At 47.7% G+C, this 19,129-nt stretch overlaps 3 protein-coding genes across 3 annotated transcripts; 1 reads left to right on the forward strand and 2 right to left on the reverse strand.

The window, feature by feature from the left end:
- Positions 1–2,464: 2,464 nt before the first annotated feature.
- Positions 2,465–4,762, reverse strand: LOC128731571 (uncharacterized). Its single transcript, XM_053824701.1, has 3 exons — positions 4,618–4,762; positions 4,233–4,475; positions 2,465–4,157 (listed from the first exon to the last, which is right to left on the reverse strand). Exons 1-3 carry the CDS (start codon positions 4,664–4,666, stop codon positions 2,611–2,613), a joined length of 1,839 nt encoding a protein of 612 aa, XP_053680676.1. The 5' UTR covers positions 4,667–4,762; the 3' UTR covers positions 2,465–2,610.
- Positions 4,763–5,138: 376 nt separating this feature from the next.
- On the forward strand, positions 5,139–9,897 carry LOC128731972 (negative elongation factor A). The gene is made up of 4 exons (XM_053825132.1): positions 5,139–5,348; positions 5,927–9,019; positions 9,370–9,525; positions 9,606–9,897. Exons 1-4 carry the CDS (start codon positions 5,139–5,141, stop codon positions 9,849–9,851), a joined length of 3,705 nt encoding a protein of 1,234 aa, XP_053681107.1. The 3' UTR covers positions 9,852–9,897.
- Positions 9,898–11,729: 1,832 nt separating this feature from the next.
- LOC128719995 (mycosubtilin synthase subunit C) lies at positions 11,730–18,460 on the reverse strand. The gene is made up of 7 exons (XM_053813641.1): positions 17,516–18,460; positions 16,941–17,154; positions 14,674–15,138; positions 13,491–14,582; positions 13,014–13,413; positions 12,681–12,944; positions 11,730–12,611 (listed from the first exon to the last, which is right to left on the reverse strand). The coding sequence occupies exons 2-7, from the start codon at positions 17,068–17,070 to the stop codon at positions 12,281–12,283; spliced, it is 2,682 nt and encodes an 893-aa protein (XP_053669616.1). The 5' UTR covers positions 17,071–17,154; positions 17,516–18,460; the 3' UTR covers positions 11,730–12,280.
- Between the last annotated feature and the right edge of the window lie 669 nt (positions 18,461–19,129).

A 19,129-nucleotide genomic window follows, 5' to 3' on the forward strand; every position in this document is an offset into this window, starting at 1 on the left:
ATATGCTGCCTTTTTTGCAGCAAAAACCTATGGAACCATTATTGATGTTATGCTTAAAGCAAGCTGTCCCACATGTCCCTCGGAAGGAGAAAAATTTCATCTTCAACGCCAGCTAGTACATTCGCACAACGTGATGCAATATGCTGCAATAGAGGACGACCCCTACGCGACACCGGTGTGTGAGAGTAAAAAGGAGCGTAAATCTCAACGGCACTATCACGCGCCATTCGTGACGTCGTCGCGATTTCTCTGTCCCTGCCCTGGGCTATTGTAGCATTGTGGTAGAAGCTACGCTCTCGACAGCTGAATTCGTCAACGGTGGTGCGAATATTTTCCAACATCGACACCAGATAAACCTCGCACGCGGACACACGGACCCACGGCGACAAGGCCACAGCCAGGGGTATTGCAAGGATGGAGAGCGCGATTTCCTCACACGCTGGACGACTGGCGGACTGTTAAGTAATCCGACGAGTGGACATTTCGGTCTGACGTTCACGTCCGCGGAGGTCAGCATGTGTGGCGAGATTAATGGAAAGCGGGGACGAAGTATGACGATTTCGTATGAGATGACTCGTGCCTGAGCGGTGTACGATGATAAGCCGGAGCACTTACCTTATCGAACCTTTCGGGTAGGATGATTCGAGAAATGTGCAAGCTACGGACGAACGGACGAAACGGGGCACCAAGAGGCACGCGACACGGCTGGACTGGATGGTTGTGGGTTGATGCGGAACCCAACAACAACACACTATCGAACGCAGGGATGCGCGCTGGCTTGTTGCGAAGCAGTACGGTTTGTTTCCCTTGCGATCTGCGATTATGCAGACAATTTTCCTAGCTCAGCTGTGCTGTGCCCGCAATTGGGTCTATCTCCTTTTGGCCACAGCACCGTTGGCACCGCATCCAGCACACGTGCTCCTCTCGGTCCGGTGGTCTCGTTTTCGCGCACGATCGTTCCTATAGGCCGCGCATTCTTTCGCCCTTTCTATTTTTACAAATTATCCCGTTCGACTGCACGCAGCTCATTCATGCACGCGTTCTAGTACTGCACTTTTGACACTTCTTCTATCCACCGTTTCTTCGCACACGTCAACAAGTCATCTTGTCTTCTCTTTCTCGTTTGTTCTGGCGATGTTTTGACAGCGCTTTGTTGTGCTCGTTCGCGAGAAAAGAAAGCGATCCGGCCGACTACGAACGACGGCGAGTTGGCTTGCAATTTTCCCCTACGAATCGTCTATGCACAGCTCGTTTTACGCTTGAGACTGAAAGATTTGTTTTCTAAAATGCACATCACACGAAAAACGAATCACAGTCCGGGCCCACAACACAAGCGCGACGTTGAGTCTTTTCTGCTGCAGATTAACAGCTCAGCCAGCTGTTGGACGTGCCTGTTCGGCTAAAATCCTCCACTACTCAGCTTCTCTCCTGGGGTTCGATTCGTAGAAGCGGTAGCGAGGATAACACCATGGTGCACGGCCACTAGTCACTAGACACTCGCGTTAAATGAGGAAACGGTTTGCAGCGCGTTTGAGACTAGCTGAACTAGGAACTCGTTTGGCTGCTAAACGCCACTCACACTGAACACAGAAACGCGATAGCTCCTTCCAATCGCCAGCGAATGAATGGATAGTCAAAGCCATTGCACCTTTTACCGCCGTACGCACCATCTGAAACGCGTTGGAGGGATTAGCACCAACAACGACGGCGACGGGTACGACGACGTTCAAACCATATGTATTAGCTTTGTTCCTGCCACTGTTCCGTGGTATTATGGTATATTTCGAAGAAGCTTCTTGACTGTTCCATGATAAAGATTGTTGACACTTTAACTTGCACTCAAGCCTAAAAATTTTCCAATTTTCATCACTCTTATGCAAAGTGATTGTACGGAAAAATTTTCAATTTCGCTCACACCATGGGAAAGACAAGGAAGGATAAAGTCGTTCGATATGCGGTTTTCTCATTTCGTTTGCCAAGGGGGAACGACACAAACAGCTTTGGTTTCATGTTGACAATACACAATTTGATGCTTTCTTACCCCCTGGAATTTGAAATGAAACATATTTCTCAAAGTCATCATAATCGAAACCTAATTTAGCAACATTGCACAATTGATAAAACTTAAAAAAAATAAATTTGAGTGTAAATCAATTGTTGAGATAATACCCGATTGGTGGGGTAGAACGCAGTGAACGAGCTACTGCCATCGCAAGCTTTTCCAATTCAAATGATGTTTGTTCTATTTTTGTTGAAAACGCAAAAGATCGCAAACATAAAAGATATCTTTTATCTCTACCATTCGGCAGGATAAAACGTCTGTGAGCTCAAATTCATTTGAAACTCAATTTGTTAGGATCATCCCCTTCAGCCCTGTAAAAATATGTGGAACATTGGCTTGTAAAGTAAAGCATTCTTATAAATGGAAATTAGTTGATGCTGTTCAATGACCACACAATTGTTATAGTAGAGTCAACATCCACGTCTTTATTTATAATTCTCATGAGGTACTACATTTACATTTATGGATGGAATGAAGGCACATTGCACTCGACTGGCAGTGCATTTTGGACGGATAAAATTTCCTGCAGAGAGATTCAAACTAAAAGATTAAAAGAAAACCTTCAAACATACCGCTGCTAGCGAAATAAGGAATGAGGTCAGAGTGCTGCTGAGAGCAGCGGTGGAGCGGTAAATAACCCACGGAAAGACGGTTATGAAATTTTCTGTTTCCAACCAAGGGTTTTCTCCATCATCAAAGTGCATTGGACACTGATCACGCTCGCGTTCATATTCGGTCATGTCGATGGCAACAACGGCACCCTCTGTGTAGTTCCACGAGGTAACGTCTTGATTAATGTCACAAAAGGCTCCGACTGCCTGTGACATCAACACACGGTTCAGATCCGCCCGTTGATAAACCCAACAGCGGTATTTGGAGAGTGGATCCAGATCGTCATAGGTGATGAGGTAGGATTTCAAATTCTCCTGCCAGTATCCGATACAATTCATGCGATAATCGGGATCGCTGTAAATATCGATGGGGCGTCCAAGATAATCCACTGATAGACAGTAGTCCGCATCGATCGTCATCTCCTTCTGATCTCCATCGCAAACCGAAAAGTCCGATATGTTCTGCTTGCAACGAATATCCGGTCGAGGGCTAAGCGTGACACCGCCGAGAATACGAGTTTTAAATGGGGCTTCTCCTTTCTGCGTAAAATTAAACTTGCCGGCTACGGGACACCGAATGGGGACGGGTTTTGCTGCCAACAGTAAATCATACCGCCACTGCTCCTTATTTGGGAACTGCTTCCAAGAGCATACCGTTGAAAAATCGTCTTGGATTACGGCTAACCCGCGTCGGTAACGAATAACGTTATGGTGTTTGGGAACGAAATCGAAACACACGTAATCTGTCTGGCAACCGTCGACCGTCAGTCGGGCCATCATGATACGAGTGTCTCTTTGCTCTCGGCAAACATATATCGTGCGACGATATCGCGACTGATCTGGTTTGTACGTTTCTACAATGTGTGTTTCATTTATCTTAACATCACCGTCTATATTAGCCGTGTTAATCCAATCTCCGGTGAAGTTTTGCGGGAATCGGCAACCTGGCTCAATGACATCAGCCTTCACTGGAGTAATTCTTAGACGTTCCGGTGATTTTTCAACCGTCTTCAGAGTGTTACATTCGGCCGTGATTGAAACGCCTAGATAGAGATCATCATCTCGATTCTTGAGAAAGCATCGATATTTTTCATCTTTTCGCGATTCCTTCGTGTTAGCCACGGTGAAGTAGTGGTTCTTTCCAACAAACCAATCACCCAAGCAGCTGTATTCCACCACGCCATTAAATGTTTCCGCCATACCGATGCACTGCTTGTAGGTTATGTTAAACTTTTCGTTAGAAATAAGAAACTGTGTTCCTGCCTGCTGACACGAATGTATCCGTGCATCCGGATGATCACACTCTCCTGTGAAGCGGAATCGATTCTGATATGCAAACTGCCACACACCTTCTAGCGAGGAGCGACAATTGACGGGCACGTAGTTTTCGTTAAAAAGAGTTATTAACTGTTGATCCGTTGTAATTCCTCGACATACACGATTTATTGACGGTTCTTCGTTTAAACCCAGTGTCACACAAGCAGCTAGAAGCGTAAGGTATTGATTAAAACATATTGCGTTTGCTTACAAAAGTCCAGGATGTGTAGATTAGAACTTACATTCAAACTTTTCAAATATGTTTACCGTCCGCGGAAAGGCATGTACACAGTGGAAACATTTTCTTCCTTGGAAAATGAATGTATAGTTTGATCCTTCTCGCTCCATTCGAATTAGATCGCCTCTGTCGGACATAGTATGATCGTCTAAAACAGTCAATGTGGGTTTCCCGACCTCCCACGAAAACCATGATCCTTGTAATATTTTTGGGATGGTAAAGTTGAATTTCGCCAATACGAACGACACTAAAACAACAAACCGGAGCAGGACGACCCTTTGTTTAATTCATTTAAAACTCATTAGCAGCAGCAACGCCTTGTTTGCTTGAGGTATGCCCTGGCGAGCCCCGCCCTATTGGAGGCATCCTTGAAGGAGAATGATTCTTACCATCAAACAGCAGCACAAACAAAAGCAGCAACACGTGACTCGGCTTCATCGCAAGCCAAGAAGAAAAATTATTATAGATTCACAATGTTATACTAACTATACGAACTAAAATAAACTAAAACATTGATCAACACACCAATTGTTTACGGAATTTATTCGTTTTGACGCTGCTGATTCATGGAAAACGTCAAACAACAAAATCGTTATGGCGTTACGCTCGTTGGTAGCCGTCTAGTAACGGTTTGATGATTCCTTCCAGGCACCAGAAAATAATATCAATAAGAAAACAATAAAATTTTCAACAATATTAAGAAAATGATCTTTTTTTTTAATGTTACTATGTTGTAATAAAGGGAGCATTTATCTGGTAAAAATGTATAATAGGACATGTAGAAAATCAAATTTGACATTAACATGGTCAAGGTGAAGATATACCGCATGTGACACAAGCGTGCTGAGCAGCATTTTCTCAAGGCTTTGACGTTTCTAGTTCATCCAGCATTTCAAATCTTTTTTTCAAGATGGCGAACGTGCGGGACAGCGACATTTCTCTGTGGCTACACAATAAGCTTGGAACATCGAACGATTCGTGGATAAGTGGCTCAATCACATCTCAATTGAACAAAGAAGTGTTACGGAATATCAAGGAGTGTTTTCCAGACTTACAGACTCAGGTCAAGCTGAAACTGCTGCTCAGTTTTTTCCAAATTCCGCGACGGATCGTCGAAGAGGTAAGCGTGCGAGAGAGATGGCGTGCGGTCGATTAAGCAAAGGCGCCAACAGCATGCCACGGAGTAAGTCAGAGTGAGACGACAAAACCCCATGACGACATCATCGTTGCGCCGGATTGTCGTAAAAACTGGCATTGCTGATGTTGCAGGCGCGTTAGTGTTGGTGCTTGGAAAAAAGAAGCAGAAAAACAACCATGAAGAAAATGTGTTTTGTTGGGCCGGATGTTCGTAAATGATGAATTAACAAAGAAGTTTGCAAAAGTTTGGCAAAGATAATGTGTGTAACATTCCGCTCGTTTTAGTCCATCCGTTGTTGTGTGATAATGTTCCATAGAGATATGTCAGGGACTGTGAAAGAAAAAAAATACATCGACAAAAAGTGCGTGTTGGTGTTCTGGATGTGTAACATAAACAACAACAAAATAACGAGCCGTATCTGTCACATTCGGAATCATCATTCTCGATCAGCAGGCATCAAAGGGATGCCTTCTTTTCTATTGAAGTTGAAATTTAGTTTTGTAGCATATAGATCAGATTTGAGTATTTTGTACAACTTTTATTACTTTCTTTTCTTGTAGTGGAAGACTGAATTGGAGGAGGTGATTGAAGTTGCTGGTCTTGACTCGGAACTATGGGTCTCAATGATAGCGGAAACGATAAAAACGCTTCCGACGACCGGTTCACTGAATACAGAGATCTCAGACTACGAAGAGACTCGACCTATTTTTACAGACATGGTAAACGAACTGCGCCGGCTGGTGGTGAAAAATGCGGATCTCGGCATGTTGCCGCTCGAGTGCCAGTATTTGAACAAATTAACCCTTGTGTCCGTCGTCGGACAGCAGGCAACACCGGTGAAACATTTTACGTTGAAACGTAAACCAAAAAGTGCGGCCTTACGCGCGGAGCTGATCCAAAAGTCTACCGATGCACAGAGTTGCCTGAAGAAGATTTCAGCACCGACAGTGCCTTTGCGGTCGCGGGGGATCCCTCGAAAAATGACCGACACAACCCCGCTGAAAGGAATTCCATCACGTGTGCCAACCGGTGGTTTTCGGTCTCCTCCGACCACGCCTGGTCAGTCCCGACCCACCATGAGCCGTACGCCAGCTGGCAGGAAGGATGGCGGTATCAAGCTTCTTGAGATAGGAGAGCAACCGCTAGGATATGCGGCAGCTAAGAAACGAAAACGAGAACAAGAAAAGGAAGAGCAAGCAAAGAAGGTCGCCGAACAGCAGACTCAAAGTACGACCGACGTGAAACCAGCCGCTACGACACCAACTACGTCGTCCCCGACGATTACAACGACGCCGGATTATGCGGCTGGTTTGACGGCGCCCTCAACAGTGTATAGTCAGCCAGCAACCCCAATGCCCGCCACCTCCGGCAGCAAAGATGCACCTTCCAGCATTATGTCATCTTCCATTGCTAATCCTGCGCAGGCTCAAGTTCAGTCGTCATCGCAACAACAACAGCAGCAGCAGCAGCAGCAACAACAACTAACGCCTCAATCGCAACAAACGCTACAGCCACCACAGCGACAGCAGCAGCAACAAACATCGCAGCAACCGCTGCAGCAACAACAAACGCCCACGCAAACAACTCTTGCGGCAACGGAGGAGGAAGAAGTAGAAATGAAAGATATAGATACGGAGTCTATCAGCTTAACAACGCCTACTTCGATAGCGGTCAGCTCTATGCCAATTGTTAGTTCGGCACCGCCCCCACTGGCATATCCTGCCACAAAAACTCTTTCTGCGACGGTCATTAAAACAGATGCTACCGGTGTTGCTGCTAGTGCTGTGGGGAATACGATTGTTTCGTTATCGCAGCCGCCATCGTTGGTACGAACGGTTCCATTAGCTACGAAACCAACCAAGACAGTACTACAAACGCAACCGACACTAACCGGAGGCGTGCAGATAATTCAAAAATCAACTGGAAAATCGATCAGTGCGGCTGCCGCAGCCGCTGCAGCGGTTACGAGCAGCAGTAACACCAACTCCCAGTCGAAGATTGAAATTATATCGTCAGAATCGATCGTACCCGGTGCGCTCCATGCGTCTATTCCAAAATCGACGACCATCATCAATCGTGGAGGAAATATTTTGTTCACCACTAAACAGGTTCCAACGGGCACGGCGACGACATCCGGCGGTGCCACTATTATACAGCAGAAAGCACCACTTACCTCTTACGTGCTGAATACGACTTCACCCGGAAAGCAGCTCAATATTCAACGGATAGTTTCGAATGTAAACTCTACGGGTACGCCTACTTTAACTACGACCATCCCACGAACTCAGCAGCAACAGCAATTGCTTCAACAGCAGCAGCAACAGCAAATCCAAGTACAAGGACAACAGGGTCTCTCTCAACCGACTAGGATTGTGCAGATTAAAACGGCTCCAACCGTGTCACTGAACAACAGCCAGTTAATGCAAAATATTCCACCGCTAATTTCAACGCAGATCCCTGCGGGTTCGGCACAACCTACGATACTGAATATTCAGCCAGTGCAACAGCAGCAAAATCAGCTTCAAATTACCCCCACTGCTGTTCCGCAGAAGCGAACTATCACAATAACGGCACAGAACCCTCCCTCGGCCGCGATGACACCCTCGGTAGCCCAAATATTGCAGCATCAGCAACAGTTGCAGCAGCAACAACAACAGCAAGCGTTACAAGCAACCGCAGCTGCAGCTGTTGGTCAGCAGCCAAAATACACGCAAGTTGTAGTGCCACCGAACGTGAAAGGAAATACGTTCTACGTCACGAACGCTGCCAATGTATCAAACGTGCTTAACCAGAAAGGAGTTATCATACAGACGGTGGATGCGTCGGGTAATACGGTGTATCAGCAGATTCCGCTTCAAAATGTGTCGGGATTGGGTGGGACTACAATTTTGACCGGGCCGCCTGGATTGATCAAAACTGAGCCGGACTCAAAGATGAGTCAAATTCCTGCACTCGTCCCTACTAGCTCTTTGCACCAAAATATTCCAGCCCTAACGCCCGTCGTTATACAACCCGCCTCAGGGCAACAGCAAGGTACCACCACCGTGGTACAGCAGCAACAGCAGCAAACTGCTACGATTCCGGCGTTGATAACAAACATTACCCAGCAACAGGTACAGCAGCAGCAATTGCAACAACCACAAGTAAAGCAGCAAGTGATTTTCCGTCCGGTCGGTGGAGCGAACAATGTGCAAACGATGCTTCCGCAGGGTATAACGCTCATCCAACGGCCGGGCGGACAACCGAAGTTGGTGCAAACAATCCAACAGTCAACAGTTGCAGGGCAACAGCAGCAGATACTAAAAGCGGCCGCAACAGCGGGCCAGGCAGGCCAGCGAACGATAATAACGCAAATTCCACAACAACAGCAACCCCAGCAGCAACACACGATTCAATTCCAAGCGCCGGGAACACAGCGGACAGGCGGTACGACCATTCAGCTTGTCCAACAGCCTCAGCAGCAGCAGCAGCAGCAGCAAACCCAGCAGATACAAGTACAACGCACTCAAGTGAGACAAGTCCAGCAGCAGCAACAACAACAACAAGGAACGACAGTGACGATCCAACAACAAGCACAGGGAGGTGGTCAGCAACAATCGCAGCAGGGACAGCAACAGCAACAACCTGGGGCACGGAAAGGGCTATCGATATCGGTAAGTAAATTATAAATCAGTGAAAATGGTTTCCCATTTGGTCAAGATAGCAATCCTAAATGGAGTCATTAAACATTATTGTGTCTGCAATGGTGAGTTGACTTTAGCCAACTGACTGATCTTAGCTTCTTGGAGTTATGTTCTGAAAATCTAAACAACTTATTGAAAAATGTAATCCGTACACAGTTGAAATGAATCTTCAATGCGCTCAATTAGAGAGATTAAGTTATAAATGTCAATATCAATGTTGAATTCGATTAAAATTATCTGATTATCATTTTCATTATAATTCACGTATCTACGTAATCGATACAGCCAAATGAGTTATTGATAATTTTAATATATTGCAGAGCAAGTATTACATGGAGGCGCACGACATGTTCAAACGGGCCAATTGTGTGTCAAGGTTGGAAAAAGCTATAATTATTGGCTTCATGGCCGGTTACCGAAACAATCCACGACCCTCTCCAGAGAATATTGTCACCATTAAGCTAAACGAAAGTATTGTAAGTGAAATCTAACGTCTATGTACATACGGAACCCTCTGTGAAGTTGGTAATATGAATTTAATATTGTTTATTTGCAGGAAAAAGTACATCAGGACGACAGGACGGCTTTAATGCTTGTTGAGTCGCTCATAACGTTGGACTATAACTCGGGTCAGTGGAAAACATTCCGAAAGTATCGTGAGGTAGACCAGGCCCAGCAGCTGGCCGAGGGAATCAGCGGTGAAACGACCGCGTCGAGCGGTGCGTCCAGTGCGCCATCCGGTGGTAGCGGAGCGGGAGGGACGGCTTCTGCTACCGGTCAGCATAACTCGGTAGTTATTTAATATTTAGCATAGAGTGCACCAAAAATAGTAACAAGCGGTAACATATATTACGTCATGTCTATCACAAGGCGCATTTAGTACTACATCAGCTATCAGTGAAAAAGTCGTTGTAGAGGAAAATAGTCCTTATAATGTTAAACAAAAAACGTGGCGATGGATAGATGGACATTGCTGCACAAATTTGAGTGCAGGATTTCTCAAGCTAGCTAATGATCGTCTCATTATACTAAGCGTTTTCTATCATTCACATTTAGCAGAGAATCCAGTAATATCCCATGGCAACTTTGTAAAATTTGAGTAAGCGTGTCAAAGAAAATCGCTAGCTGGCTTGAGCAAACTGTTAGCATACAAATTAATATATATTTGTAGAAAAACATTATAGGAAGCATCAACGTGGGCTGATTGCGGAAGGATTTTTTTTGTTGAGAGATTCTAAGAATCAAGCTTAACGTTTGTAATAGGTTTTTAGAAACGTCGCTGATTTAATTTGAAATGTATCGATGTCGGGATAGGAAAAATGTTTTGTTCTACCGTTGTTTGCTACCGAGTGCTATATCGTGTATGGTGATATGTATACTAACTTTTTGATTCGTTTTTCGATGCCACGTAAACAGAGCAAGAAAGTCTCCGTATAAAATGTGTACATATATAGAAATATTGTAACGATAGTGAGTACTTTCAAAGACTCATACATTGCTGTAGAGCCTTGGCAAGGAGAATATCACAAATTAACACGCAAGCACTTTAGCGGTGAGGATCGCTTTCATCCATAATCCAAAACCAAGTACTAATGCGGTTTATAGGCTGTTGTAAAGGAACCAAGATGGACAGAGTTCAGCGTGGGAATGCATGAAGAAGTATTCCAACGCAGGACGCAATTTGTCTCGGCGGGTCTGTGCATACCTGAGAGACCCGTAGTATATTTCCAACATGCTTTCTCGTGCAGGAGAAACGGCATCTTAAGCTTCGAAAAATATGCTGTCCTCCACATTCTCAAGACAATAGGTTAGTTATGTTTTGCTTTTAATTGTTGGTTCGCAGTTTTTTTTTAAGATTTAGTTTCTATTTGCAGTAGGTTTTATTTGTATAGAAGATGCATTTTAGTTGACGGTGAACGTATAAAATAGCTTTGATCGATTGCTTTTCGTCTGAACGAAAATAAAAGTATATAATATGTATATCCAAAAATACGCGTATTGGAAAAGACGAGCGGTCGGAAAGTACATTTACGTTTTTACGAAAACATGTCATAAAAGGTCTTAAATAACGAAACCCTACAAACGCTGAAGAGCGTGAGTCACCAATTCGGTGAGCTTAAACGAGCCGGGCATAGGTTAGCCTTTAGCAAAATATAGTTTGGCAAAGAGAAAGTTTGCTAATGTTTTGGACAACGGATAGAGCGATTACTAAAGTAGTTAAATGTGCATACTTTGATTGCTGAGCGCGTGTGAGTGGTGAAGCTACCGTTGCACGAGTATGCAAACCAGGCAATACAGTGGATATAAGGTAGTGAATGTGTATAAACTATTAACGATAAGTAATATATGCGATACTTATTTCAAAAACAAGTTATGGCTCACGAATAATCCTGACATTGTCGAGAGTATTGGTGAAGATGTAAAGAAATAAATAAACAAACATCATCAATTAGAGCATTTGGCGTTTTAATATCGACCCATGGCTGTAGAGTGCCATTTCCACAATGCATCTGTTGAAGAGTTCCATCCCTTGAACGCTGAGCTGTGATCACGTTGCAGTAGGCGTTGCTAAAATAGCTGACAGATCAATAAGCTCCTTGGCACGTGTCTAGGTACCGGACGATTGTTTCACTTAAACCAAACACGAGTGTACTTGTACATCAATGATCGCATGATCGTTTATTGCTTTACCCCTATTATCTATATAGCTTCATTGTACAGCTCGACATTTTGTTGTGTATTTTTTTCCTTTTTGTTCCGCGCACTGTTCGTTTGTCGATTTAGAACCTGCCCCGAAGCGTATTGTTGGTACACATGCGCCCCGATTGCAAAGCTATCAATCACAATTTTTCGTTGTTGTTCTACAACGTTTTCTCTTACTACTTCCTTTAGAGGCATACTAAAACATTCTAGTTCGACGTATGCAATGCTTAATCGAATGTAGCGCGCATTCCTACACCGTACCGTAAAATACTGTTCACTTAAAGATATCACGATCACGAGCGTGTTACCGCCGAGAAAAATGGAACCCCTCGTACCGATTGTCTTAAAAAGTAGGGTGTCATATAAGGTGAGATTCATAGATAAGGGAGTCCGCACCGGGAGCGAGCGTCCATGCGGGTGTTACGTAGTGTTTCCGTTTCATCATAAATAAAATAACTTATTTCAGCGTACTTTGTGTGCTTAATCGTCTAGTTCTAGGCTCTATCGCTCTGGTATCGCACAGCCGGATCAACACCGAATGTCCTTCCAGTGCACCACAGCTCGCTGGCTATCGGGAGCCGCTGCGAACGGTTTCGAGCCGTCCCCGCTGTAGACGAACTGGTTCACCTGGTAGTCGAGCATCGTCTCGTAGCTGTACACGTTCGAACCGAGCTGTTGCGTGAGCGGGTTGGTGTTGGTGGTGAAGATGCCAGCAAAATTCCTGCGGTTCGCCAGCTTCAACACTTCGCTCTCCATGAAGTGCATAGCTTCGATGTTTTCCTGAGCCGACAGCTCCGCACACGTGCCCATCATGAAGGAGTGCAGGATTTGATTCGTTCCCTTCGGCAGCTGGCTGTCACTACGCGAGCAGGGAGAAATAAGGACATCGTCAGTAACGCAGGTTTGCAGGTAGCAGTCTGGTACGTACCGAATTGGTCCCTCCACAAATTCCAGGAACTCGAACACGATGATCAGCTTGCTGGTGACCGTCACTTCCGGCTCGTCGTGCGCGTCGAAATTCAACGAAACACCCACCGAGCGGCCAGTTTCGTCCTTCACGATGAAGCTCAGCCCCTTCTCGATCAGCACCGTCCAAATGTCCTCCAGGATGTCCCGGTAGTCCGTCTCGTGGATCTGCGGCTTGAGCCATTGCTCGAGGTCTGCCTTTTCGAAGAAACTGGACGTAATGATGCTGCGAATGGAATGCAACCCTTGTAAGTTTACGTCGTTTGGGATTGGCAGAAAGAACACAAAAACCTACTCGATGGTATCGTGCTTGTGTTCCAGCGCTAGCGGAACTGCCGTTAACTGCATGCGATAGTCGATGCCACTCGAAACGTTTCCATTTCCGTTTCCGTCCAACTGGTGCTTCTGCAGTTCGCGCTCGTCAGCGCAGATTTTGTCCAGGATTTCGCCCAAATTCTTCGCACCGATGAACGTGGTGATGCTGACCGGGTAGCCCTTGCCGCACAGCTGCGTCACCGTGATGATCGAGTTGAGCGAGTTGCCACCGAGCTCGTAGAAGTTGCTGGTCAGGCAAATTTTGGCCCGCGTCGATCGACCGATCACCTGACCAACCGTTTCGAAGAGGTCCTTCGCTACGGTCATCCTGCTCGGTGGCACGTTCGTGTAGTCATACTCGATCTCGATCTGCGTGTCATCTGAAATGTGAAACAAAACTCGTTATTCCACTGTGGCACCCACCCAAATTCGTTTCCGATGTTGTTCCGATCATTACCGTTGTTGTTGGTGTTCTCGTACATCTTCAGCAGCGTTTGCCGATCGATCTTGCCGTTCACGAGCAGCGGGATGCTTTCGAGCAGTACCACCTGAGGAATCATGTAATGGGCCAGCTTGTCCCCGAGGGCAGCTTCCACCTGCAGGCCCGTCTTAAAGTGGGCATTCTTCTCCAACGTCACGAAACCCAGCAACGCCTGATCGATCTCACCGGCGTGATAACACAGCACGATCCCCTTATCGACGCCATCCAACCCGAGCAAGTTGGTTTCCACCTCAGACAGGTCCACCCGGTGGCCACGGATTTTAATCTGCGAATCCGTGCGGCCCTGATAGTACACGCAACCTTTGCTAACCGACGCGTAATCGCCGGTTTTGTACAGCCGCCCAAACGACGGATCAATCGCTAGCGGATTGTCGATGAACCGGTCCGGATCACGCCCGTTGACGTACCCTTCGGCAAGGTTCATGCCCGCCACGTACAGCTCACCAATCTCCTCCGTCCGGACTGGCTGTAGGTCCGGGCTCAGGATATAGATGATGGTGTTGCTGAGCGGATACCCGATCGGTACCTTGTCGTAGCTCTCGAGCTGGTGCTTCGACTCGCACACGAAGTACGTAACGTCACCCATCACTTCGGTCGAACCGTAGAAGTTGCACAGCTGATGCACACCCTCCTGGAAGTAGTCGAAAAACTCGCGGGCCAGCGCAATCTGCAGCGGTTCACCAGAGCACACCCAGATGCGCAGATTGTACAGCAGCTTTTGTGTGTCGTTTTGCGGCGTCTGGTGCTGCTGCTGCTGCTGCAGTGGCAGATAGAGCAGCAGCGATCGGAGTAACGTCGGTACCAACACCAACCGTTCGATGCGGTAGTGCTCCAGCAGATCGACGAGCTTCTCCGGGTTGTTGGTAATTTTTTTCGGCACCACAACGATGGCCATGCCGTTGAGCAGTGGACCCCAGATTTCGGTGACCGAATCGACGAACGTTAGCGCCGTTTTAAACACTCCGATGCGCTCCGTCGGGGAGTACGGAAAACGGTTCCACTGCCACTGGAGCCGGTTCAGGATCGTTTCGTGATTGAGGCGTACACCTGGAACGGATTCGAATGAGAAAAAAATCCGGGCCCAATTCGAAACATTAGTAAGTGTGCCTTTTGGCAACTGGGTCTGGTTCTTGCTTACCCTTCGGAACACCGGTGCTACCGGAGGTGTACAGCACCAGCGCGAGTTGGGAGTCACCCTTGCCAAGCATCGCATCCGGGCGGATGTTGGCGTTGCTAAGTTCGCTAGCCCGCTTGCGCAACTCGGCGTACCGGATGGAGGGCGTCTTGCCGAAGATGGGCGCGTTGTCGAAGTCATCGTCGTACACGACCAGCACGGGTTTCGCCTCGCCCAGGATGTGCTGGATACGGTTCGGTGGGAAGGTCGGATCAATGGGCAGATACGCGGCACCGGCCTTCCAGATGGCGAGCAATGTCGTTACCAACCGATCGGACGGATGCATGCACACGGCTACGATGTGGTCCCCGTCACCGTTCGGTTGCGACCGGAAGTGATCCTTGATGCGGTTCAGCATGGCCGCCGCCAATCGGTTCGCCGTCGAGTTGAGCACGTTGTAGTTAATTCGCAACTCGCCGCGTCCATCGTCTGTTAGTCAGTGGGAAGAATATCGTGGGCAAAAAAGAAAAATAAACAAATAAACAAATAGAATAAAAAAAAACGCTGTCACGTGAAGCAATTGACATTTAGCCCCGAACGACCGATGTCATCGTAGTGAAACGGTCTGAAAAACACAGGTGCATTACGTGAATTCTCTCTCGTACTTGGTTTCCTGTTTGAGGTGAACCGAACGGCCGGCCATTGTTCGCAGATCTCGATCGATCGTTGGCAGAATCCGTTACACAATGGAAAACGGGCGACGAGGGAACAATTTGCACCATGGATCGTTCTTGATCTAGCATCGGAAACGGATGTCCGCAACCTTGGATAACGGATAACCGAGCAACCGGAGGAGGTGCTTTAATGGCCGGCTAAACATCGGCGTCCAACGTGTGCAACCAAAAGCTAAGTACGGTGCGAAAAGAACTGACCACCGCACCTGCACCGCTCGGGTAATGACGCCGATGAACGAGGGCATTGCGCAAAAGTTCGCACCAAAGTGTACCGCGGTGGTTTGCGCAACCGTGGACCTGTTCAGCCAGTTTGGCCCCCCGGATCGGGGCCTCTATTGCCGACACCCGTTATGGCCGTGGATTTGCGTTTGGGTTGACGGTTAACCCTTCGAAATTGCACTTGAACGAGGGAGCGATGGCTGTGGATACCGCCGTTGGGCAACATGCAACGATCTTCGTGAGTGGCCACCGCCCGAGGCGCACCTTACTTTGGCGCTGGAAACCGTTATGCTGGGGTAGGTGGCAAGCGAGAAAACCACCCCAACGGAGGGGTGGCAAAAAGCAGCAACACCAACGGCAACAAATGACGACCGCAAAAGGAGAGAAAAAAAAAGGAAAACAAAACACCCCCGGTTCGGCTCTCACGGTCAGTGCGGGCTGAAGGAAAACTCAGTTGAAAACGAACGAAACGAAACGCCGGCGCGTGCTGCGCAACACGGTGAAAACACCCGGCCTAGCACGGCACGCCTGGAAGCTCACTTTTCTTGACCTTGAACTAGAATTCATGGTTCGTTGTTTGGCTGTTGCGTTTCTGTCGCTGACAGGGTCGTCATGGCCTGCTACGATCGCCCAAGCAACGCCAAACTCGCCACAACATAAACGCATAAACGAGCAGTGAACCCGTTCGGTGGTGGTTGACTTTTTAAACATCTCATAACGGCTCGGTGAAAGGAGCACATTAAGCGAAATTGCTTGCACGTGACATGGGGCGCTTGAAAAATCACCCCTCTTTGGCCAACCCGAGACTTGATCTCGTGCAGCAAGGTGGGGTGAGTATGTTTGTGATTTTTTTTCGCTTTTATTTCTAGCTACGGTGCAATTATGCAACGTGAAACCGTCGGTGGGCAAGGTATCAAGGTCGTGCTGGTTGGAGGTTCTCGAACGTCGTAAACACGTGCAAAATTGGCCACAAGCGGAGCTAGAGCAAGCCAAAAACGGCACAGATTAACCATCTTGGTGGGTTAGAAACGATCATGCTTAGGTTACTCGCACCCTAGTTTGTCTTTCTTGTAGAAGCAAAGCTAACAACCGAACCGAACCGAACCGTGTAACTCGATGTCCTCTCTCATTGAAGGCTACAACGAATCACGCCCCTCGAGCATTCGAGTGAAGCCACAAACCTCCGGCTCGAAGAATTGTTCGCCCGTGGTCGAAGGGTCACCGTGTGCCGGAAGAAGGCCAGATTTCTAAAACGCAACCAAGCGCGGTGACATCGATACGAGTTCGGAATTGACCCCCCCCTTCCCCTTCCTCCCTCATCTCTTCCCAGCTACCTACCGTTGTAGATGAGAGCCGTATCGGTGCCGCAGAATTTGTCAACATTCGATTCGAAGGTGCGATGCAGCAAGGTCGGATGCAGCCGGCACAGTTTTCCCTTGACGACGGCTAGCTGCGGCAGGGTGCCCATGTTGTTAGTGGTTCACGCGAGGATCAGAGCTAGAGGCAAGCTTCTACCGCACACTTTCTTCAGCTTCCGGTGGGGGAGGGCGCCCTGCAAGTGAAACAAAACGGAACAAAATTGGAACTAATGTTGAGAAGCGGGACAAGGACGATCGTGGTGGTTTCACGGCTTCACACGGTCACAAATCGTAGTATTAGCACGCGACACACCGACATTAAACGGTGTTAATGGTAAATGTCAGCTCTGGTCTGCGATCGATTAATGGACGCTGATCGAGTGCAGCGGGAGTCATTTCTTTGCGATGCCCGCGATCGCGTTCACGTCGAAAAGGGGTAATATTTTAAGCTGCTATAAGCGACCCCAGGTCGGTTCGCAATAAGTCGTTTAATTTAATCGATAATGTTATTCGACGCGCGTGCCACTAACTGGTTCGCGTCCGGTGCGTCCTTACCGGTATTGCGGCACGTCCGGTGTCACGACATGGCGCCCGGTGTTGGCACGAGCCGGTGCAATAAGGTAGATTCGTTTCTTTTTTTTTGCTTCAATTTTTTTTTATTTATTGCGTATCCCCCTCCGGGTGCGGTGTGAAAGGTGGTAAGGCGTCATTGGGCACGCGTCTCGCTGATGAAGAGATATGCGCGCCGTTTTTTTGGTGCAGCGCTAAACGGGGCGCGCGATCGTTTGATGTGGCGCAGGACAACCTTCCCTCAAGGTAATCCCCGGGCTGACGATCGCCCTGGGGCGTTGATGGGATTTGCTTTTTTTCTCTTCTGTTCTCCACTGGCGGCACTTTTTCGTTTCGTTTCGTCTCATATTTGAACCGCTGTCGACGTTTTTACGCCACCCAACCCGTTCGCGAGTCTCGTTTGGTGGTACCGGTTTGTTGTGGCGGTTTTTGTATTTATTTTTTTGTTGTTTAGGAGTCTCAACAGCGACTCGGCCCCGTTCAGGGCCTGGTGAATGTTTTTCGTCGGCACTGGTTGGATGCATTTTTCATTAATTTATTTGTTTCTGCACACCGCCGATGAGTTGGCAAGTCATTCGCCGTTCGCCCTTCTGCAAGCCTTCCTCCACGGAAAGGGACAGTGTGTGAACTTGAAAGTGACGATCCATCTCACAACGCACAAGGACACGCTGCTCATTCGAGCGTGATCCTTCGCGATGGAGGCGCAAAACTCGCACTCCTTCTGGGTTCCGCCCTTGCGAATGAAGGGGCGCACCCTCCAAAAATGTGCTCACCACGCGTGCCGTTCGCTAGTCCGATATTGGTCGATCGAATTTTCGATTGTTTACCTCACAACAAGGCCACGCGAAGTAGGTCTAAAAAGAAGGAAGTACAATCGCATACCATACCATACCAGCAATTCCACACGGCTGCCCTTAAGCTGGTCGCGTGCCGCATGCACGCGAGCTATAAATAATACCACGCGTCGGTTTCCTTTTGGTATCCTTTTCTGTCGCATCACTGCCCTCAGGGGGGCTGGAATTTTGCTACCACGAGAATTTCCGCGATTTGGCCCTGAGAATGCGTCGCGTGATGCTTGCCTTTCGGAGGGGAGGAAGTTCCCAGGTTCCCTTCCATTTTCGCGCAGGGAGCTTAACTCAAGCATCGGTGCCGTTCTCCTTGCTCTCCTTGACGACATTTGACAATCGGGTGCACGAAAATTAAAGCTTATGTCTGTGAATTGTGGCGACCGCCTGTCGCCTTTCTGATGAATATGTTTTCCTGGCATGCCCCCTGATCATTAAGCGCCGCCGTGGAGTAATTATCCTTTTTGTCCAAAACCGTCACTTCCTGCATCATTTGGCGCACCATGGGACGATTTGATACAGGTGCCTCCCGGAAGAACGGCACGGAAAAACCACGATCCTCATCACTACGCGTGCACGAGATCGCCGTTCCCTCCGAAGGGCATCCTGCACCTTAAATCTCAAATCGGCTTCGGTGTACCCACCGGGTGGACTATTTTTGGAACGCGCTCCATCGGTGTCCTTGCCGGTATGGAAAAGCTCGGCTGCAAGCGCGTGATATTTCCGGAACGAGCGATCTTCGTTTCTATTTTAA

Source organism: Anopheles nili, chromosome 2 (genome assembly GCF_943737925.1).
Source record: "Anopheles nili chromosome 2, idAnoNiliSN_F5_01, whole genome shotgun sequence".
NCBI lineage: Eukaryota > Metazoa > Arthropoda > Insecta > Diptera > Culicidae > Anopheles > Anopheles nili.